The sequence below is a fragment of the Typopeltis vanoorti genome, chromosome 23 (assembly GCF_054136105.1).
Source record: "Typopeltis vanoorti isolate ZY-2024b chromosome 23, IOZ_Tvanoo_1.0, whole genome shotgun sequence".
Taxonomy (NCBI): Eukaryota; Metazoa; Arthropoda; class Arachnida; order Uropygi; family Thelyphonidae; genus Typopeltis; species Typopeltis vanoorti.
The window spans coordinates 30,179,396-30,196,687 of NC_143571.1; the positions used below are offsets into that span (position 1 = coordinate 30,179,396).

The following is a 17,292-nucleotide window of genomic DNA, read 5'->3' on the forward strand; positions in this document are numbered from 1 at the left end:
GCTGATCACCATGTAACAATGAAAAAAAGAATTCTCTTTAACGAAACTCTCTTCCTTGTACTGTTACTTCCTTGTACTGTTGTCATTTCTTTTTTCATGCTTCATTCATTCATTCATTAATTCTCTCTCTATCACACGCACACACACACAACAAACAAGCAAGCTTAACATAGATACACACAAACAAGCTTCTGACTTCAGATACACACTACTTTTTCTATACCACTCTTATCTCATCATACTCCCTTTAAATTACTCATGCTACAGCTAGAAAGACTCCCTCACTATTGTTCAATAAGGTGGTGTTAGCACAGTACCATTGTTATTTAAAATACATGCTAGATTTCATTCAGATACCATTCTGTTATCCCATTCTCATCAGGCATACAACTTTCATAATTTCACTGTAATTTCTTGGCAGTTTTAATTTATACTGGCCTGGTTGGCCGAGCGGGTTCAAATCCTTCTATGGACATGGATGTTTATGATTGTCTTTATGTAGGAGATGAATTTTATTGCCGATATGAGACCACTGTCTCGCTAATATTGGAGGATTGAAGTGCCTTGAAAAGGTTCCATGTTTGGTCTCTAGAAGCAGGATTTCTGGTAATGTAAAAATAAATAACCAAATACATACATATATATGATAAAAATGGGGGAAAAAATCTTAGCCCACCCATGGTACAAATGCATTATAGGTCTACTAATAGCCTTTTGTAGGTGGGAACCACACACACATATATGTATATATATAAATTCAACTTTCAGATTATTTCTTTCTTTGCATGTATGATGTGTTATATAACTGTAATAAATCTACAAAGCTGATAGCTTTATTTATAGTAATTGTGTAGCTCTTAGGATAAAATAAATTGAATCAGCGATAAGACCACATTTTGGCAAGTTGATTATCATAACATTGGGATCTTAGACATATATTTCTTTTATTGTATTGGGGGAGTGAGAAAGCAGGGAATTCTGTTAAATCCTTTAAATCTTTAAAAAATTCTATAAATAGAATACAACTTTGTGTCACATTATCATTTCATTTTATGATAATTTTTCAGGAGCAGTATTTCTTGAAATGTGGAAAAGATATTCTGCCAAAATCACTCATCAATGGGATTTGACAGGTTTTGACACATCTGAGGTACATCTTTTTAAACTTATTCTGTTTATAACTAAGCTATTTTTGTCAACTCTTGTATCTACAATATATTTTAGTTAATTATGCTTGTGGCAGGTAAGTTTAACCGCATTTAGATTACTATAATTAATAATGTGTAGGGCAAAAGTGAAAAGATTTCTGACAGTTTTAGGATCCCAAAAAATAATGGATAATCAACATTATTTTTTGGACTTAAAACTGGACTACAGATTCGTTTCACTGAAGGTTCGTTTTATTAAAATCTGTCTTCCATGAGAGATTAGATAGTTTGTACTTAAGCATGTCACTCTTTTAGGAGTTAAAAAAACCAATGACACTATGCTCATATGCGTGGCTCTGTCACTTAGACTTTGCAAAAGCTAATGCTATAAACTTATACCATTTACTCATTATTCTATTTAATATTTTCTCATCTTCACCAGACTTCATCTTATTTTTAATATATAGTCAACTCTTACTATAAGCAACTTCTTAACCAAAGGAATATTGTATAACAGTGGAAGGATTGATTGCTATACTAAATTTCATTTAGAATAGTATTAATACTCTGGGACTTTCATACAGCATTTTTCAGTACTTTGTTATACTGTAAAATCTCTCACTGGAAATTGTTATACAAATTCCCATGATTGCTTTTACATAGGTTTTGAATCATGTAAAAATCAAAGATTGTAATGTTTTAAAACTACTATAATAATTATACTCTTAAGCTGAAAAAAAAAAAAAAAAAAAAACGATGTATATTCTAAGTGTATGTGTAACGGAAAATAAGGGATTTGCCTGGATTATGTTTGACCCAGTAAGAACAAAAGTTCAAAAGGTAATACAAATGTAGAAAATTGCTGCCAAAAATACAAAAAAGGTAGCCCAAGTAACATCATCATGCACGCAGAAGATCTGGGGAGTTACAGCCACAGAACAAAGAATGAACAGAGCTATAAAAGGGCTCTAGGCTCGCACACTCTCTCTCAAGTTTGTTTATGTCGAGAAGTGAAGTTCAGGAGAGGCTGTTACTGTCTGATGTATTTCCAGTGACCACCGAACGTGCTATGTACGTATAGAATTCACACCGTCAAGAAGTGGTTCCAGTTTCCCTACAGAGTGCAATCTACATTGTCCCGGAAAACTGCCACCAAAAAACTGCCAAGGGCCATCCAAATTATAGTCAGCACCCAGGAAGAAAGGCAAAGTGTAGCAGAACTTACGGAAGTATCGTCCAAGTTGTTAGGACTGTATGTATGTTAAACAAAAATGTGAGTAAGTTCTGATCTGTTGATGTTACAGTAGTTGTACTTGAGATTGTATCTATGCTAACTGAGGTTAAATTGTGATTAGTCAATTATTAAGTTACAGGAATAGAGAGAGAAGCTAAATGTTAACATATGTATGCCTAAACAGAATGTTTAGCTAATAAGAGGCAGCTCAAGATAGCTAAGTGTTATAAGCAAGTTGAATATGTATTGTATATGTTATGTGAAATTATGAATGTTGCATGCTGAGTAAATGATAGGCTTCTAAGAGCCTTTGTTTGGTAATTGTCTAATACATTGTACAATTTACTTAGCTTAAAATAAACATATTTTGTTTATGTAAATCTCGTGCCATATCTATTAGCGAATGCACTGTTTCCAAATAAAGATCGAACCTGCAAGCCTGTTTAAAGTAAGAATTGCCACGACTAGCTTTTAAGAAATTGAGTAAATTACGATTGAGATCTTAAATGTTCAAACTTAAATTCTCATGCTGTATATATAATTTAGAGCGGTGCAGTCGAAAAACAAATAAATTTCTCTAAATTACACAGTGTGAGAGTTGGTAACCTGTTATAGTGGATAGACTAAAGCCAAGGGTCTTTCACTAACAGTATGGATATAAGTAAGATTAGAAAGGATTAATTGCAGGGCCTAAGATAAGCAAATTATTGTTAAGTTGAGTAAAGTATTAGATGTGTACGTATATGAGAAATGAGTAGAGCTTCAAGGAAACTTTTAGTGGTCAAAGAAATAAAACAAAATTTAAGAAAGATAGAGCAAAAATTAAAGTAAAGAATAAATTAATTTCAGGGGATAATAAATCCCTCATTATTTTAAAGCCGGATACGAAACTTGGAGATCAAAATCTATCAAAATCTAAGAGTTTCATGCCGAAGAACTATCAAAGAACAAGTCCAAGTGTAAGTCAACACCTGGGTAGTACAACACTAGGGCAAGGTGGAGCAAGCTCCATCACTATCCTTAAATTTTTTTTTTTTTTTTTTTTTTTTTTTCATAATGTAAAATGCAGCTCCTAGGAGATGTATTACTGTTTTACATTATGAGGAGAGGTCACTACCCAGACCGGTTTCAACCTTCATGGAGGTCTCATCAGTGAGTAGGTAGACCTGGATAATACCAAGGTTTAAGTGAAATGAACTTGCATACTTTTCATTTCACTTAAACCTTGGTATTATCCAGGTCTACCTAGTCACTGATGAGACCTCAATAAAGTTCGAAACCAGTCTGAGTAGTGACCTCTCCTCATAATGTAAAACAGTAATACATATCCTAGGAGCTGCATTTTACATTATGAAAAAATATTAAGGATAGTGATGGAGCTTGCTCCACCTTTGCTCCGAGTTGCTCTAGTGTTGTACTACACAGGTGTTGACTTACGCTTGGACTCGCCGATAGTTCTTTGGATTGAAACTCTTAGATTTCAATCTCTGAGTTTCATATATAGCTTTAAAATAATGAGGGATTTATTATGAACTTAATTTACGCCGCCAGAAAAAATAGCCTCTTGGCTCTTTATTAAAGTAAAGAATAATATTTTTCAAAGGCGGAATTGACATTAGTTTACAATAGTAATTGAGATTACCATAATGGTTTACGGTAGTGTGAAATGACTGTAATTAACTAAGTTTTGGTTGCTCATTTCCAGACAATTTGAAATATTTCCCAGTGAAGACAGTGAAAACATGTCACATACTGTTTTAGAACATTAGTTAAACCCCTTGGACATTGATAACTTGTTTTGAAGTAAGAGCATTATCAGTAGATTGCCATTAACTGATATGATCTTCTACTTGTATATGTACAGTAGAGAGTTCAAAGCTTACACAAATTTAAAGAAATTATCAGTAGCATTTTGATTGTTAACCACTGATATAATATGCATGTATGTGTGGGAAGTTCAGAGGATACAAGTGTGATCAGAAAAGTTTCACTATAACTGCCAAATGATTAATACACAGTTAGTATATAGCTCCTCTGTTAGGTGTAGATAAAGTAGAATTTGCAACATCATTCTTCATTTATTTTAAAGTTGTAATTTGCATTGTTGAGAAGTAATACTTTAATAAAATTGATTGTGTGATGGTTCCTTTATGATTTCTCTTTCATCAAAGATTGGCAGTTTCAAATAATAATATCATCATCATCATCATCAAATTCCTGCCATGTACCCACAATGGGTGTACAGGATATGATAGTACTACATGAAAAAATTATATCATTACTAACTTCCTATCTACAATTTTCCTCCAAATCAGTCTGTTACTTGTCAAGACTCCAACATTATCAGATCTTATATTTCTATCGTCTAAGGCACTCTGTACCGCATCAATCCACCTATATCTTGGTCTTCCTCTGGGTCGTTTTGCTGCCAACCTGGCAGAGAACACTTGTTTTGCTAATCTTTCCTCGCCCATTCTGTTTAGGTGAATATACCACCTGAGATTAGCTCTGCTAATGCATTCCTGGATGCAGACAATGTCAAGTTCTTTCCTAATATCCTCGTTTTTAATATGATATTGCCATTGATGTCATCTGTTCACACCTATAATCTTTCTCAGGACTCTCATATCTGCAGTCTCTAATCTTTGGTCAAGTGTTTTACTTCTGACCCAGCTCTCAGATCCATAAGTTAAAACTGGTTTGAACACTGTCTTGTATACAGCTAATTTAGTGTTCCGACTAATTTCTCTCTTATTCCATATGAATTTATTCAATTGACTTCCCACCATACCAGCTTTGCTGATTCTGTTGTCTATTTCTATATTTAATTTACCATCTTCAGTAAAAATCTTGCCTAAGTAGCTGAAATGTTTTACTTGTTCCACAGGTTCTCCATTCACAACACAGTTGACATTTTCAATGATTCTGCCTATTTTCATTGTCTTTGTCTTTTTATTGCTGACCTTCATGCCATATCTATTACAACAGCTATTCAGTTTAGTCAGAGAATCTTGCAGACTTGTAGTGGATTTATTTAGAAGTATAACATCATCCGCATAAAGCAAAGAGCTGACATTAACATCTCCAATTTTGATATCATGTTTAATACCACTTTCCTTCATAATGTAATCCATATAGATAATGAATAACAGAGGGGATAATGTACATCCTTGTCTCACACCAGATTTAACATTAAACCATCTTCCTGTACTTCCTTCAATTCTAACTGCTGACTTACAACTCAAATAAAGACTAAGTATTGCTTGATATAATGCCCCATTGACACCATATAACTGCAGCGTATTGAATAGCTTCTCTCTTGGCACCTTATCATATGCCTTTTCCAAATCGACAAAACTTAAATACAGATCTTTGTTATATTCCCATGCTTTCTCGACTATTTGTCGTAAAGTGAAGATCTGATCTTGACAGCCTCTGTTTGGCCTGAATCCAGCTTGTTCTTCACCAAGCTTTTCTTCCACAATTCTTCTCAATCGTTTCTCAAGTATACTTGCATAGATTTTGCCAGGAAGACTAAATAGGGAAATACCTCTGTAATTCTCACATTCAGTTTTATTTCCCTTTTTATATATGTGTACTATGAGAGCTCTACTCCAATCATCGGGAATTCGTCCCTCTGTCCAGGCTTTCTGAATGTAAGACTCTTATACCACCATACTTCAGCATTTCTGGTCGAATATCATCTACTCCAGTTGCCTTTCCACATTTCAAGCCTTTGATGGCTTTTTCTACTTCAAGTATGGATATGTATTCCTGCCTGCATGCCTGGTCAGTGTTTTTTACCACTGTGCTGTTATCACTGCTTGTTTCATTTAGCAGTTTTTCAAAGTAATCACTCCATACTTCAAGGATATCTTTTATTCCAGTTTTCATGTCTCCTTTATCATCTCTAACTCCTTTTACAGCACTCGTTCCTCCATTCCTAAGCTTCTTCAACAACCTCCAGAATATTTTGCCACCTTCTTGATATTTATTTTCTATATTCTTGCCAAAGTCCTTCCATGACTTTTGTTTAGCTAGTTTTACACAGTGTTTAGCATTCTTGCATTTGTCTCTATATTCTCTAAGAGCACAAGCTGACTTATTTGCCAGGAACTTTTGATATGCTTTCTTCTTTTCCTTCACTGCCTCTTTAACTTCCTGTGTCCACCAGGAAGTTCTGATTTTTCTATCCTTGCACACAACCTCACCACATGCCTCTCTGCCTGAATCAATCAGTGTTTTCTTGAAAGCTTGCCACTGAATCTCCAAGGTTTGGTTCCTGTTCTCAAACTCTTTCATTTTTTCTTCAATAATCTTTGTGTATTTTAGTCTACAGTTCACATCTGAGAGCTGCTCAACTTTTATTTGCTTTAAAACTTTCTTACATGTTATTCTTTTCAATATGAAATTCAATTTTATCCTGCTCAAGACTAAATAGTGATCACTTCCAATTTCAAATCCTCTGTACACTGGTGTCCTGCACCAGGGAGAAAACGTCACTATGAACAATAACATAGTCAATGAGACTTTTCTTATTCCTTGCCTCTTCTCTCCATGTGAGTTTGTGCACATTTTTATGTTGGAACATGGTGTTAGTAATAACACCATGTCCTGAGTAGAAATCCAACAGATATTTGCCATTATTATTAGCTTTGCTCTTTTCTCCAAATTTTTCCAAAATATTTTTGTATGTCTCACAATCATTTCCTACTCTGCTATTTAGATCCCCAAGAAGGACCAACTTTTCCTTTTTCATTGTGTCAGTTGCTTTTTCTAAAGCATCAAAAAATTCCTCCACTTCTACCTTAGTAGAACCTTCTGTGGGACCATAGGTACAAATAAGTCTCATTGTCCAGATCCCCATTCTCATATTTGCCCACATTACTCTACTTGAGACTGACTGCCATTCAAGAAGATTAGCCTCGTATTTTGTATTGAATACTATGGCTACTCCTTCTTTTCCTTGATTGTCATTGCTTGAATATAACATAATAATATCAAGTCTGTATAAAATGCTTTTTCAAACAGAAAAATTGTTCAGCCTTGTTTCGTAGTGGAAGAGCTCATCATCTGTATGTTTGAACGAGGCCGGACAACAGCATAATTGTTGTTCTGCACCTTTCTTTCTCCACAAATCTGGCTCCTATAATTTTTTGTTTCTGAAATTCATGTTAACTTTGAAGGAAAGATTGGATAACTTCATCATGATTAAAAATATAATGATAGGCTACAATTCTTTCTGAACCTAGAACACAACAAATGTTTTTAGCAATTACAATAACACAATGCTGAAAACGGTAATAATGATATAACAATGTTTAATGAGTAAAGATAATAATTATTATTATTATTGCACTCTCCATGGAGTTGGCAGACTCATCGTGGGGGTGTTCATTCAACTGAACAAATATTTATCCTACCGAGTCTTAAAATCCTTAACAATCCTTGTATTAACAACACATTCTGGTAATGCGTTCCATTCACTGACAATACTCCATGTACAGAATCTACTCCTCGCACCCCCTCTTCACCACAATCTTACATAACTTCCAGGGATGACCTCTGGTTTTTCTCCACTTTTTATAATCTCATCTGGATTAATCCAATAAAATCCTCTCACTAACTTAAATGTTTCTGTCATATCACCTCTTTTCTTCCTATCCATCAAACTCTGCAATCCACATTTTTTCAACCTCTCTCCATGGCCAGCAGTCCAAAGTCCTGTTATTGTCTTAGTCATTCACCTTTGATTCTCTTCAATGTCTACACATCACATTGAAAACCAGGTGACCAGATTTGAGCAGTAGTCCAAGTGTGGTCTGATCAGTGCTTTATACAGTAGTACAACCACTTCCTTATCCCTAGCAGCACTATGATGTGCAGCCCTTGCACCACTAGCTATATACCATCTGAACTTCAGTCAACTGTCAACCATTACTGCCAAATCTCTAATCTCATCTACTTCCTGCACTACTGCACAATCGATATGGTGCAGAGCCTTATATTTCTGCACTCCAAAATGCAACACCTTGAACTTGATATTAAAATTACAACCACACTCCTTTATCCAAGTAAAAAATCTCAAATCTTCCTGAAGGGATTCTGCATCAGCAGTTCTACTTGTAATTCTTCCCAACTTTGCATCATCAGCAAACATCTGAAGATACCCAGTCAGTCCACATGATATATCATTTACAAACAAGTTAAACAGCAGGGGCCCAAGAACAGAACCCTGGTGCATGCCACTGGTTACCCTCCTTTTTGGAGACGCTGTTCCATCATACAAAACCTTATGGTACCATTCAGGGAGCCAGTCTCAGATCTGTCTAACCAATATACTATCTATTCCCATCCTCTGCAGCTTGTACACCAACTTATTATATGGTAATCTATTAAACACTTTTGGAAAGTCCAAGAATATCACTGTATATGATTCTCACTTATTTAACACACTTGTTACCTTATAAAATGCAAGTAAATTGCTAAAACAGGACCTATCCTCTCCAGATCCATGCTCACCATCATAAAGAATGCTATGTCCATTGATCCAATTTTGTATTCTATTTTCCTAACCAATCTCTCCAACAGTTTGACCACAACCGCAGTTATACAGACTGGTCTATAGTTGAGGACCTCTCTTAGATCTATGCTTGAGGAGTGGTACTATTTTGTCTTCTTTCCACTTAGAAACCTTACCCACTGCAAGATTTTCATTAAATAACCAGATTAAGGGCATAGCCAACTGTGGTGCACATTCCTTAAGAATATGTGGTGAGATATGACATCCATTCCCACAGCTTATTAACTTCTAATCCAACACCTGTACCTCTGATTTGATATACATCTGATTCTTTCACTTCCAATTCTCCTAATACTTGCCTCCCTTCTATATATTGCACCACATCATTTACACTAGCATGATTTTTTTTATTTTATTTAGTATGATATATGCTAATAAAGTGCTTGTTCAATAATTCCACTATATCCTTTGCAACTGTTATTCCATTTCAACCTGACATAATTATTCTCTTGCTTGCCATATAGTGGAAAAATTCCCTTCAATTAACCTTGGCCTGCCCTGCCAATGACCTCTCATACTGCTTTTTTTTTACCATGCTCGCCACCTTTATAGCCTGTACTTTATACTCTTCATGGATCCAATCGCCACCAACTGTCTTGTATCTCCTCCATAGCATTTTCTTTTCCAGCACAACTTGCTTGATTTCACTGTTCATCCATTTCACTATTTACTCGCTTAACCCTTGGTATTCAATTATACGTTACTTTTGTCAGATACTGCCTTGTGAATTTCCATGTATTGTCAATATCTTTTCTGCTCAGCTCATATACTCAACGTACTAATGCTAACTAACTACAGAGCCTCCCATAATCCGCACATATCCATTTTTGGCAGTAACCTATTCTTGTTTCACCATTCCCCACACAAGTAACTCATAGTCACTCTCACCAACCAGCGGCAGTGTCAACACCTTGTTAACAACTACATCTTGTGAAGATATTGCCAAATCCAAAACATTAAAGCTTCTAATTGCTCTCAGAAATTCCACAAACTCACTCTCCTTGTTCCCATACACTATCTCCTCCTTCCATTCTATATTCCTGTAATTAAAGTTTCCCATCAGGATCACTGCCCAACCAATCTGCCGAAACACTTCACAGTTAGTATTCTCTACATTCTCTGGCCTAACAGCATTCTATCAGATATACGAGTACTAGCCTGTTATTTCAACTTCAGACTACCCGGATTCAAAATCTGTGCATGTAGTATCAACTTCTGCACTTTGTGGACATAATTCCTCTGCCATCATGAATAGCACTTCCCCTCCTCTTTCCATATCCTATCATTCTGGAAAATTATATATCCTTTCATTTCTATTCCAAACATCACATCCTCCTCAGACAGCCGAGTTTCACTTATTCCAGTTATCTTTCAGCATACTGACTCAATCAGTGCTCAATCAAACTCAGCTCTCTTCTTATGAATATTCCTTACATTTGTGTACAAACATAACAATCCCTGTGTATTTGAGGCCATTCTACTAGCACCAACATTCTCTATTCTAGCTGCTATACCACACCTCTCTATCTTCGGTCTGATCATTCCCGTTTCCTTTATGGAAGTTTTTTTCACTTAGCTATGCTATTAATTATATACTTGGCTTAATCCGTTATCCAACGTATAAGTTCTCATCACTTGCCTTAGTATCTCCTATAATGCAAAACACATCTCCTTGTGGACATGTATAATGCTACGCAGGAAAGGCCACTACTCAGACTGGTTTCGATCTTTATTGAGGTTTGCTAACACTTGGATAATGGATTAAACCAAGTACATAATTAGTAGCATAGCCAAGTGAAAAAATTTCCATAAACATATCTCTAATTCAGAGAATTTTAATTTAATAATAGGGTGTGACACCCTTTGGCAACTCGTATAGGTAAATATGACTTCTCCATTACTTCCACCTTAGTATCACTGCCTCTGGGTGGTCTGGCTCCCACTGATGTGCTTTTACGCAGAAATGGTTGCTTTCCCTGAGATGTGGAAGGCTCTGCTTGGGGGTAGGTTTTTGCCTGTCTCTGAGTGGGTCCACTGCTGAGATTATGGCACTGCTTAGTGGTGGGGTGAGCCTGTCACTGAGTTGGACGGTCCTTTGGTCACTTGCAGGGAGTGGTCTGGGGGACCGCCTAATTTTTAGAGAGGTCTTTACTTAAACAGCACCTCAATAAAGGTCGAAACCAATCTGGGTAGTGACCCTTTCGTTAATGTATAGCATTATACATGTCCGCAAGGAGATGTGCTTTGCATTACGGGAGATACCAAGGCAAGTGATGAGAACACTTACACCACCTTTACCAAGAGTTGCGCCAGTTCTAAAAGTACTTCAGGCACAAACTTTGTTTGCTAATACTTGGATAACAGATTAAACCAATAGCATTCCCATTTCCTTTATCCTGACTGTGATTTCCATTCCTACCTGTCTCATCCTCACCTTTATGCATTCCACAACCTTGTGCTGTTGCAACCAAATCTTTATAATCATATCCATCTTCCTCCTGTTGTACAATCCGTTTAGTTGTTCTCTCCTCCTTTGCAAATAGACACTGATCATTTTCTACATTAACTTCTTGAGTCTGAAAACAGACTCAAGAGCCCTTCTAAATGCCCAACACCAAACTCCCATTCAAATGTAACCCATCAACTTTAAACCAGTCCAATCTTCTTTCAAATTCACTCCACAGATTTACAAATTGACCCTCCTTTCCCTCACACAACTCAGCCATCTTACTATTCATTATCTCTGCTCTCCTTCTCTATTCACTGTTGTCATATCTGGTCAACACATCTATGACTTTTCCAACAACACTATTCTTCTTTACCTGCTGCAACAACTTCCTCAAGTCTCTATCAACATTTTTTTCCCCCAACTTAGTCATTTCTGCTTACAACTACCACTAATATTGATGTCTGGTCTTTCCTTTTCTGCAACGCATCAGTTATTAGCTTCGTTGTTCCAGCAAAAACTTGTTTTGTGCACTTTGTCATCACATCTCTAATGATCGAGATTATGTAAACATTTTTTGTTATTAATAAAATAATGAGATACATATTATGAGATACATAATTTTTCCTATAGTTATACACTATTGGAAAAATTGTAGGAAACATTTTAATGCTAGCATGTATAATACTATCACATTTCCCTACATAAGAGGTGGAATATTTTGAGAATATTCCACCTCTTATGTAGAGAAATGTTTATTATATTAGGTACAAGAGAGGTTGGATATTACTGATTTAACTATATTAATACTTATATTTTAAATTTATTTCTATTTATTATACATAAAAAAGTTTATGAATCCAATTTGATTTTGATCTAATTCATATTTCAGGAAAATCCTCGTCCAGAATATTTAGCAAAGCTCTCTCATGTCAATAAGAAAAAGCTGAATTTTATAACAAGAGTAAGCTAGTTTTTTCTGTAATAATTGACTTTTGCATCAGTAGTTCAGCTGGCACTGTATGTTCCAAAGTTTTTGACATTTTAAATTTGACTTAATATTTAATTTTCATTGCAGATGTATGAACCATACGTGCCATTCTGGCGGAAAAAACTGCCGTATACATTAATGTCTGTGTCTGTTGTAGTATTATTGGTAAGTTATATTTTTTTTTCAGCTGAAATTTTGGCAGTATTTCACTTATAAATACTTAAGTAAATAAAAGTAACTGTTGTGATCATTAAAACTATAAATATTACATACCCATTTGCAGTTTTTTTAAATTGTGGTGATCTTATGATTTGAAATGATAAAAGGACAAGCAATAATAAAACTGTTTTAATTTAATTACAGCAGCATTGTCGCTAAAGATTCAAATATATTGCATGATGAAGGTGAGCGGTCGATCGTATAAATGATGTTAATAATTAAAATTTAAATGCATTAATTTTATAAATAATGTGAGCAATTTATTTATTCATTCATGTGGGATTTCCCCTTTCTTCCCTGTCTGTTAAGATGAATTGAGCCCACTTAATGAGGGATGAGGTATATGTATTTTATGACTAAATTCATGTGTGTGTGTGTGTGTGTGTGTGTGTGTGTGTGTGTGTGTGTGTGTGTGTGTGTGTGTGTGTGTGTGTGTTTATGGGGCTGGTTTGCCTGTTTTGAGGGATGAAAAAGCCCTCTACCCCTGTATGAGACAGGCTAACTCACCTTTAGTTGCAAGAGACGAGATAAGGGTTCCTCACGTCTTGGACTAGAATCGAACCCAGGTCTTTCTGACCAAACAGATCTGTCTATACCGACTGAGTTGCAGAGGCTCTATGTTAGCAATTAAAATTGTAATGAATACTGAGAATTTAATTATAAACTTTAAATTGCACAATGATTTTTTAACTTTAATTTTGAGGAAAAACATGCCAGTTGTATTCGAGTATATACAGTAGATAATTTATGTAAAAATGCAGCACTGATTGGATTAATTATACATAGTTTGATTAACATATCGTGGATCATTATCTGAGTAAAATGGGATCCTTTGGAATGATGTGAAATTGCTACATAGATGTTCCCATAAATATGAGCATCTCTTTAAAGAAAGCTCCAAAGTACTTTGGTATCGACGAAATTCTCAACCCTAACAGTGGATTCTCTATGCCAAAAATCTGGGAAATTATTAAGAACTATATTGTTTAATAATGTAATTTAAAATAAAAAATTTATTATATATTGTTTAATATCTTCAATTTCTTTTAATATAATCACACACACACACATTCACTCTTCAATTGATTGTAATGGTATCACTTTTTACCTGGCTGTCTCAGAACTGCATAGAAGGAGAGATTCCATTCTCCATATATCTTCATTGTTGTTTAATTTTTTTTTTATTTCTGTTTTGCGCTGTCAATGATCCAAGATACGTCAATTAAAATGTTTGTTAATCTATCTTGATTAAATATTTTCAACTGTGTCTACATGTTACTTATTCAGAATTACTATATTTGTCTACTTGTACTTTGCTCCTGATGATAAATTCAGCATAGAAGTTGAAATATTCAGCAGTAACTTTAATTTTAATAAAGCTATTTTAATTATAAAACTGATTTTTTTTTCTTCTATTAAACATTCAAGCATACATTCATTCTTATGGTGCATAGCTTATGGATACACTGTACACCGAAGTAATTTTTATCTGCATCATCAGATTCCTGATATGTACTTTCAGTTGGTGTACGATATTATGATAATAGTACATGAGAAGGTTACATCATTACTAACTTCTTGTCCATAATTTTCCTCGAAAGTAATTTTATCTCTCAAGACTGCAGTATTGCCAGATCTTATATTTTGGTTTTCTGAGGCACTGTTACTGTATCAGCCCCCCTAGATCTTGGTCTACCACTGGGTCTTTTTCCTTCCATTGCTAAAAAACACTAGTTTTACTAAACTTTTTTTCTTAAATTCTGTTGAAGTGGCCATACCACCTCAGATTAGTTCTGCTCACACCCTCCTGAATGCTAACGTCAAGTATAATTTTTAATGATTCTGCTATTGTTGCCATCTGTCCACTCTCTTAATCTTTCTTAGAACTCTCATGTCTGTGGTCTCCAGTCTTTGATCAAGTGCTTTATTTCTAACTCAGATCCACGAGTTAAAATTGGTTTGAACATGGTCTTGCATACAAGACAGTTTTGGGTTTTGAACTGATTTTTATTTATTCTTTCTTTGATTGAAGATTGTTCAACGAACTGTCATCCTGTTATGGCCTGACAATTCACCAGGTTGTGGTGGATAACTCTTCAGATTTTTCCCCCAGTGCAGGAGAGTTCAGAGCTGTTCTTTTTTCATAGTTTTGCTGACATTACACTCCTTTCCTCTTTCACAAATCTTGCAGTACTCAAGAATTCCAAGTTTCAAGATTTGTTGTATTTCAGCACTCACCTAATTTTTTATATGATATGTACTTTAATGTTATCCACAAAATGTAAACCTATCACATGTTTATGGGAAGCTGAAGGTTAGATAATCTGGGAATTCATCTTTAGAGAGATCAGACATGTTACTTTTTTAAGCTGCTTCAGGTCTCCAACAGGATGTCATCTCACACAAAGTGACAAAAATAATGTACCATCTAAAGATTTTTACTAACATCCATGTCCACATCTTGTTGTTGGAAAGCATATATGTTAGCCACTCATCAATCCATGCTATCTTTCTGTGGGATAACAGCGATCTACTCAGTTTCATCGCTACATAGTCTTGACTTCCTTCTTGCAAAAAAGATCTCAATTCACATCCTCCCTTTTTTCTGTTATCATCATCATCAAATTCCTGCCATGTACCCTCAAGGGGTGTACAGGATATGACAGTACTACATGAAAAAATTACATCATTACTACCTATCTACAATTTTCCTCCAAATCAGTCTGTTACTTGTCAAGACTCCAACATTATCAGATCTTATATTTCTATCGTCTAAGGCACTTTGTACCGTATAAATCCACCTATATCTTGGTCTTCCTCTGGGTCGTTTTCCTGCCAACCTAGCAGAGAACACTTGTTTTGCTAATCTTTCCTCTCCCATTCTATTTAAGTGACCATACTACCTGAGATTAGCTCTGCTAATGCATTCCTGGATGCTGACAATGTCAAGTTCTTTCCTAATATCCTCATTTTTAATATGATATTGCCATTGATGCCATCTGTTCACACCTCTAATCTTTCTCAGGACTCTCATATCTGTGGTCTCTAGTCTTTGGTCGAGTGTTTTACTTCTGACCCAGCTCTCAGATCCATAAGTTAAAACTGGTTTGAACACTGTCTTGTATACAGCTAATTTAGTGTTCCGACTAATTTCTCTCTTATTCCATATGAATTTATTCAATTGACTTCCCACCATACCAGCTTTGCTGATTCTGTTGTTTATTTCTATATTTAATTTACCATCTTCAGTAAAAATCGTGCCTAAGTAGCTGAAATGTTTTATTTGTTCCACAGGTTCTCCATTCACAACACAGTTGACATTTTCAATGATTCTGCCTATTTTCATTGTTTTGACTTTTTATTGCTGACCTTCATACCATATCTATTACAACAGCTATTCAATTTAGTCAGAGAATCTTGCAGACTTGTAGCGGATTTATTTAGAAGTATAACATCATCCGCATAAAGCAAAGAGCTGACATTAACATCTCCAATTTTGATCAGGTTTAATACCACTTTCCTTCATGTACATCCTTGTCTCACACCAGATTTAACATTAAACCATCTTCCTGTACTTCCTTCAATTCTAACTGCTGACTTAAAACTCAAATAAAGACTAAGTATTGCTTGATATAATGCCCCATTGACACCATATAACTGCAGCATATTGAATAGCTTCTCTCTTGGCACCTTATCATATGCCTTTTCCAAATCGACAAAGCTTAAATACAGATCTTTGTTATATTCCCATGCTTTCTCGACTATTTGTCGTAAAGTGAAGATCTGATCCTGACAGCCTCTGTTTGGCCTGAATCCAGCTTGTTCTTCACCAAGCTTTTCTTCCACAATTCTTCTCAACCGTTTCTCAAGTATACCTGCATAGATCTTGCCAGGAACGCTCAGTAGGGAAATACCTTTGTAATTCTCACATTCAGTTTTATTTCCCTTTTTATATATGTAATTGCCTAAGATCTTCATAAACATTTAATGCTCACAGTGGGAATTTAACTCGGAGCCTGTTGATTGGAGAGGAGACACGCTATCCACTTGACCAACTAGGCTGGCAAACCTTACCTTAAATAATACCCAGATCCTTAGAAAAAATTGAATCTATTCTCAGATTTGACACTATCTTGAGCCTTTCTTGGTAAACACATCATATTCATAGCCTCTTTAACCTCCAAAAAAACAGTTGATATACTTTTCTATAAAAGGCAAACAGTTGATATACTTTTCCATAAAAGGCATTACTTTCTCTTAATCCAGCCGCTAACTCTATAAATCACAAATGTACCCAACCTGGAATGCTATCCTTGCATTTGGAATGGTACACTGAAAGTTTCCCTAAAAATTCTTAATCCTTTCCAGAAGATGGGCATTCAATTAATCGATGGATCTGTTTCTCCTTGTTTCTACATATACTTCCATGGATGCTTTTCCTAAAATGGCATTTCTTCACTTTATAATAGCATGATCAGCAGCTTCTTAACTTCCATTCACAATCCAACTGCAAACCTACTGAACTTGCTTCTTCTTCTTTTCCTCGCTGTTCTCTAGAATAGCATTCTAACTCAGTGATTCTGGACTACAACCTCTACTTATTCAAAAAGAACATCAATAAATTTCTTCTCTCTCTCTCACTATCTGGACACATTTATATGAGAAAGAAAA

The 17,292-nt window shown here is 35.3% G+C and overlaps 1 protein-coding gene across 5 annotated transcripts in view; it reads left to right on the forward strand.

Annotated features, from left to right (window-relative positions):
* The window catches only part of LOC150093725 (anoctamin-5-like), a 276,581-nt gene that overhangs the window by 148,717 nt on the left and 110,572 nt on the right, over positions 1 to 17,292 (forward strand). For all 5 annotated transcript variants that reach the window (XM_090413123.1, XM_090413120.1, XM_090413121.1 and 2 more), the window contains 3 exons: positions 1,068 to 1,150; positions 12,304 to 12,375; positions 12,490 to 12,567. In XM_090413123.1, coding sequence (XP_090269249.1) covers positions 1,068 to 1,150; positions 12,304 to 12,375; positions 12,490 to 12,567 — 233 coding nt within the window. The remainder of the gene's footprint in view (positions 1 to 1,067; positions 1,151 to 12,303; positions 12,376 to 12,489; positions 12,568 to 17,292) is intronic.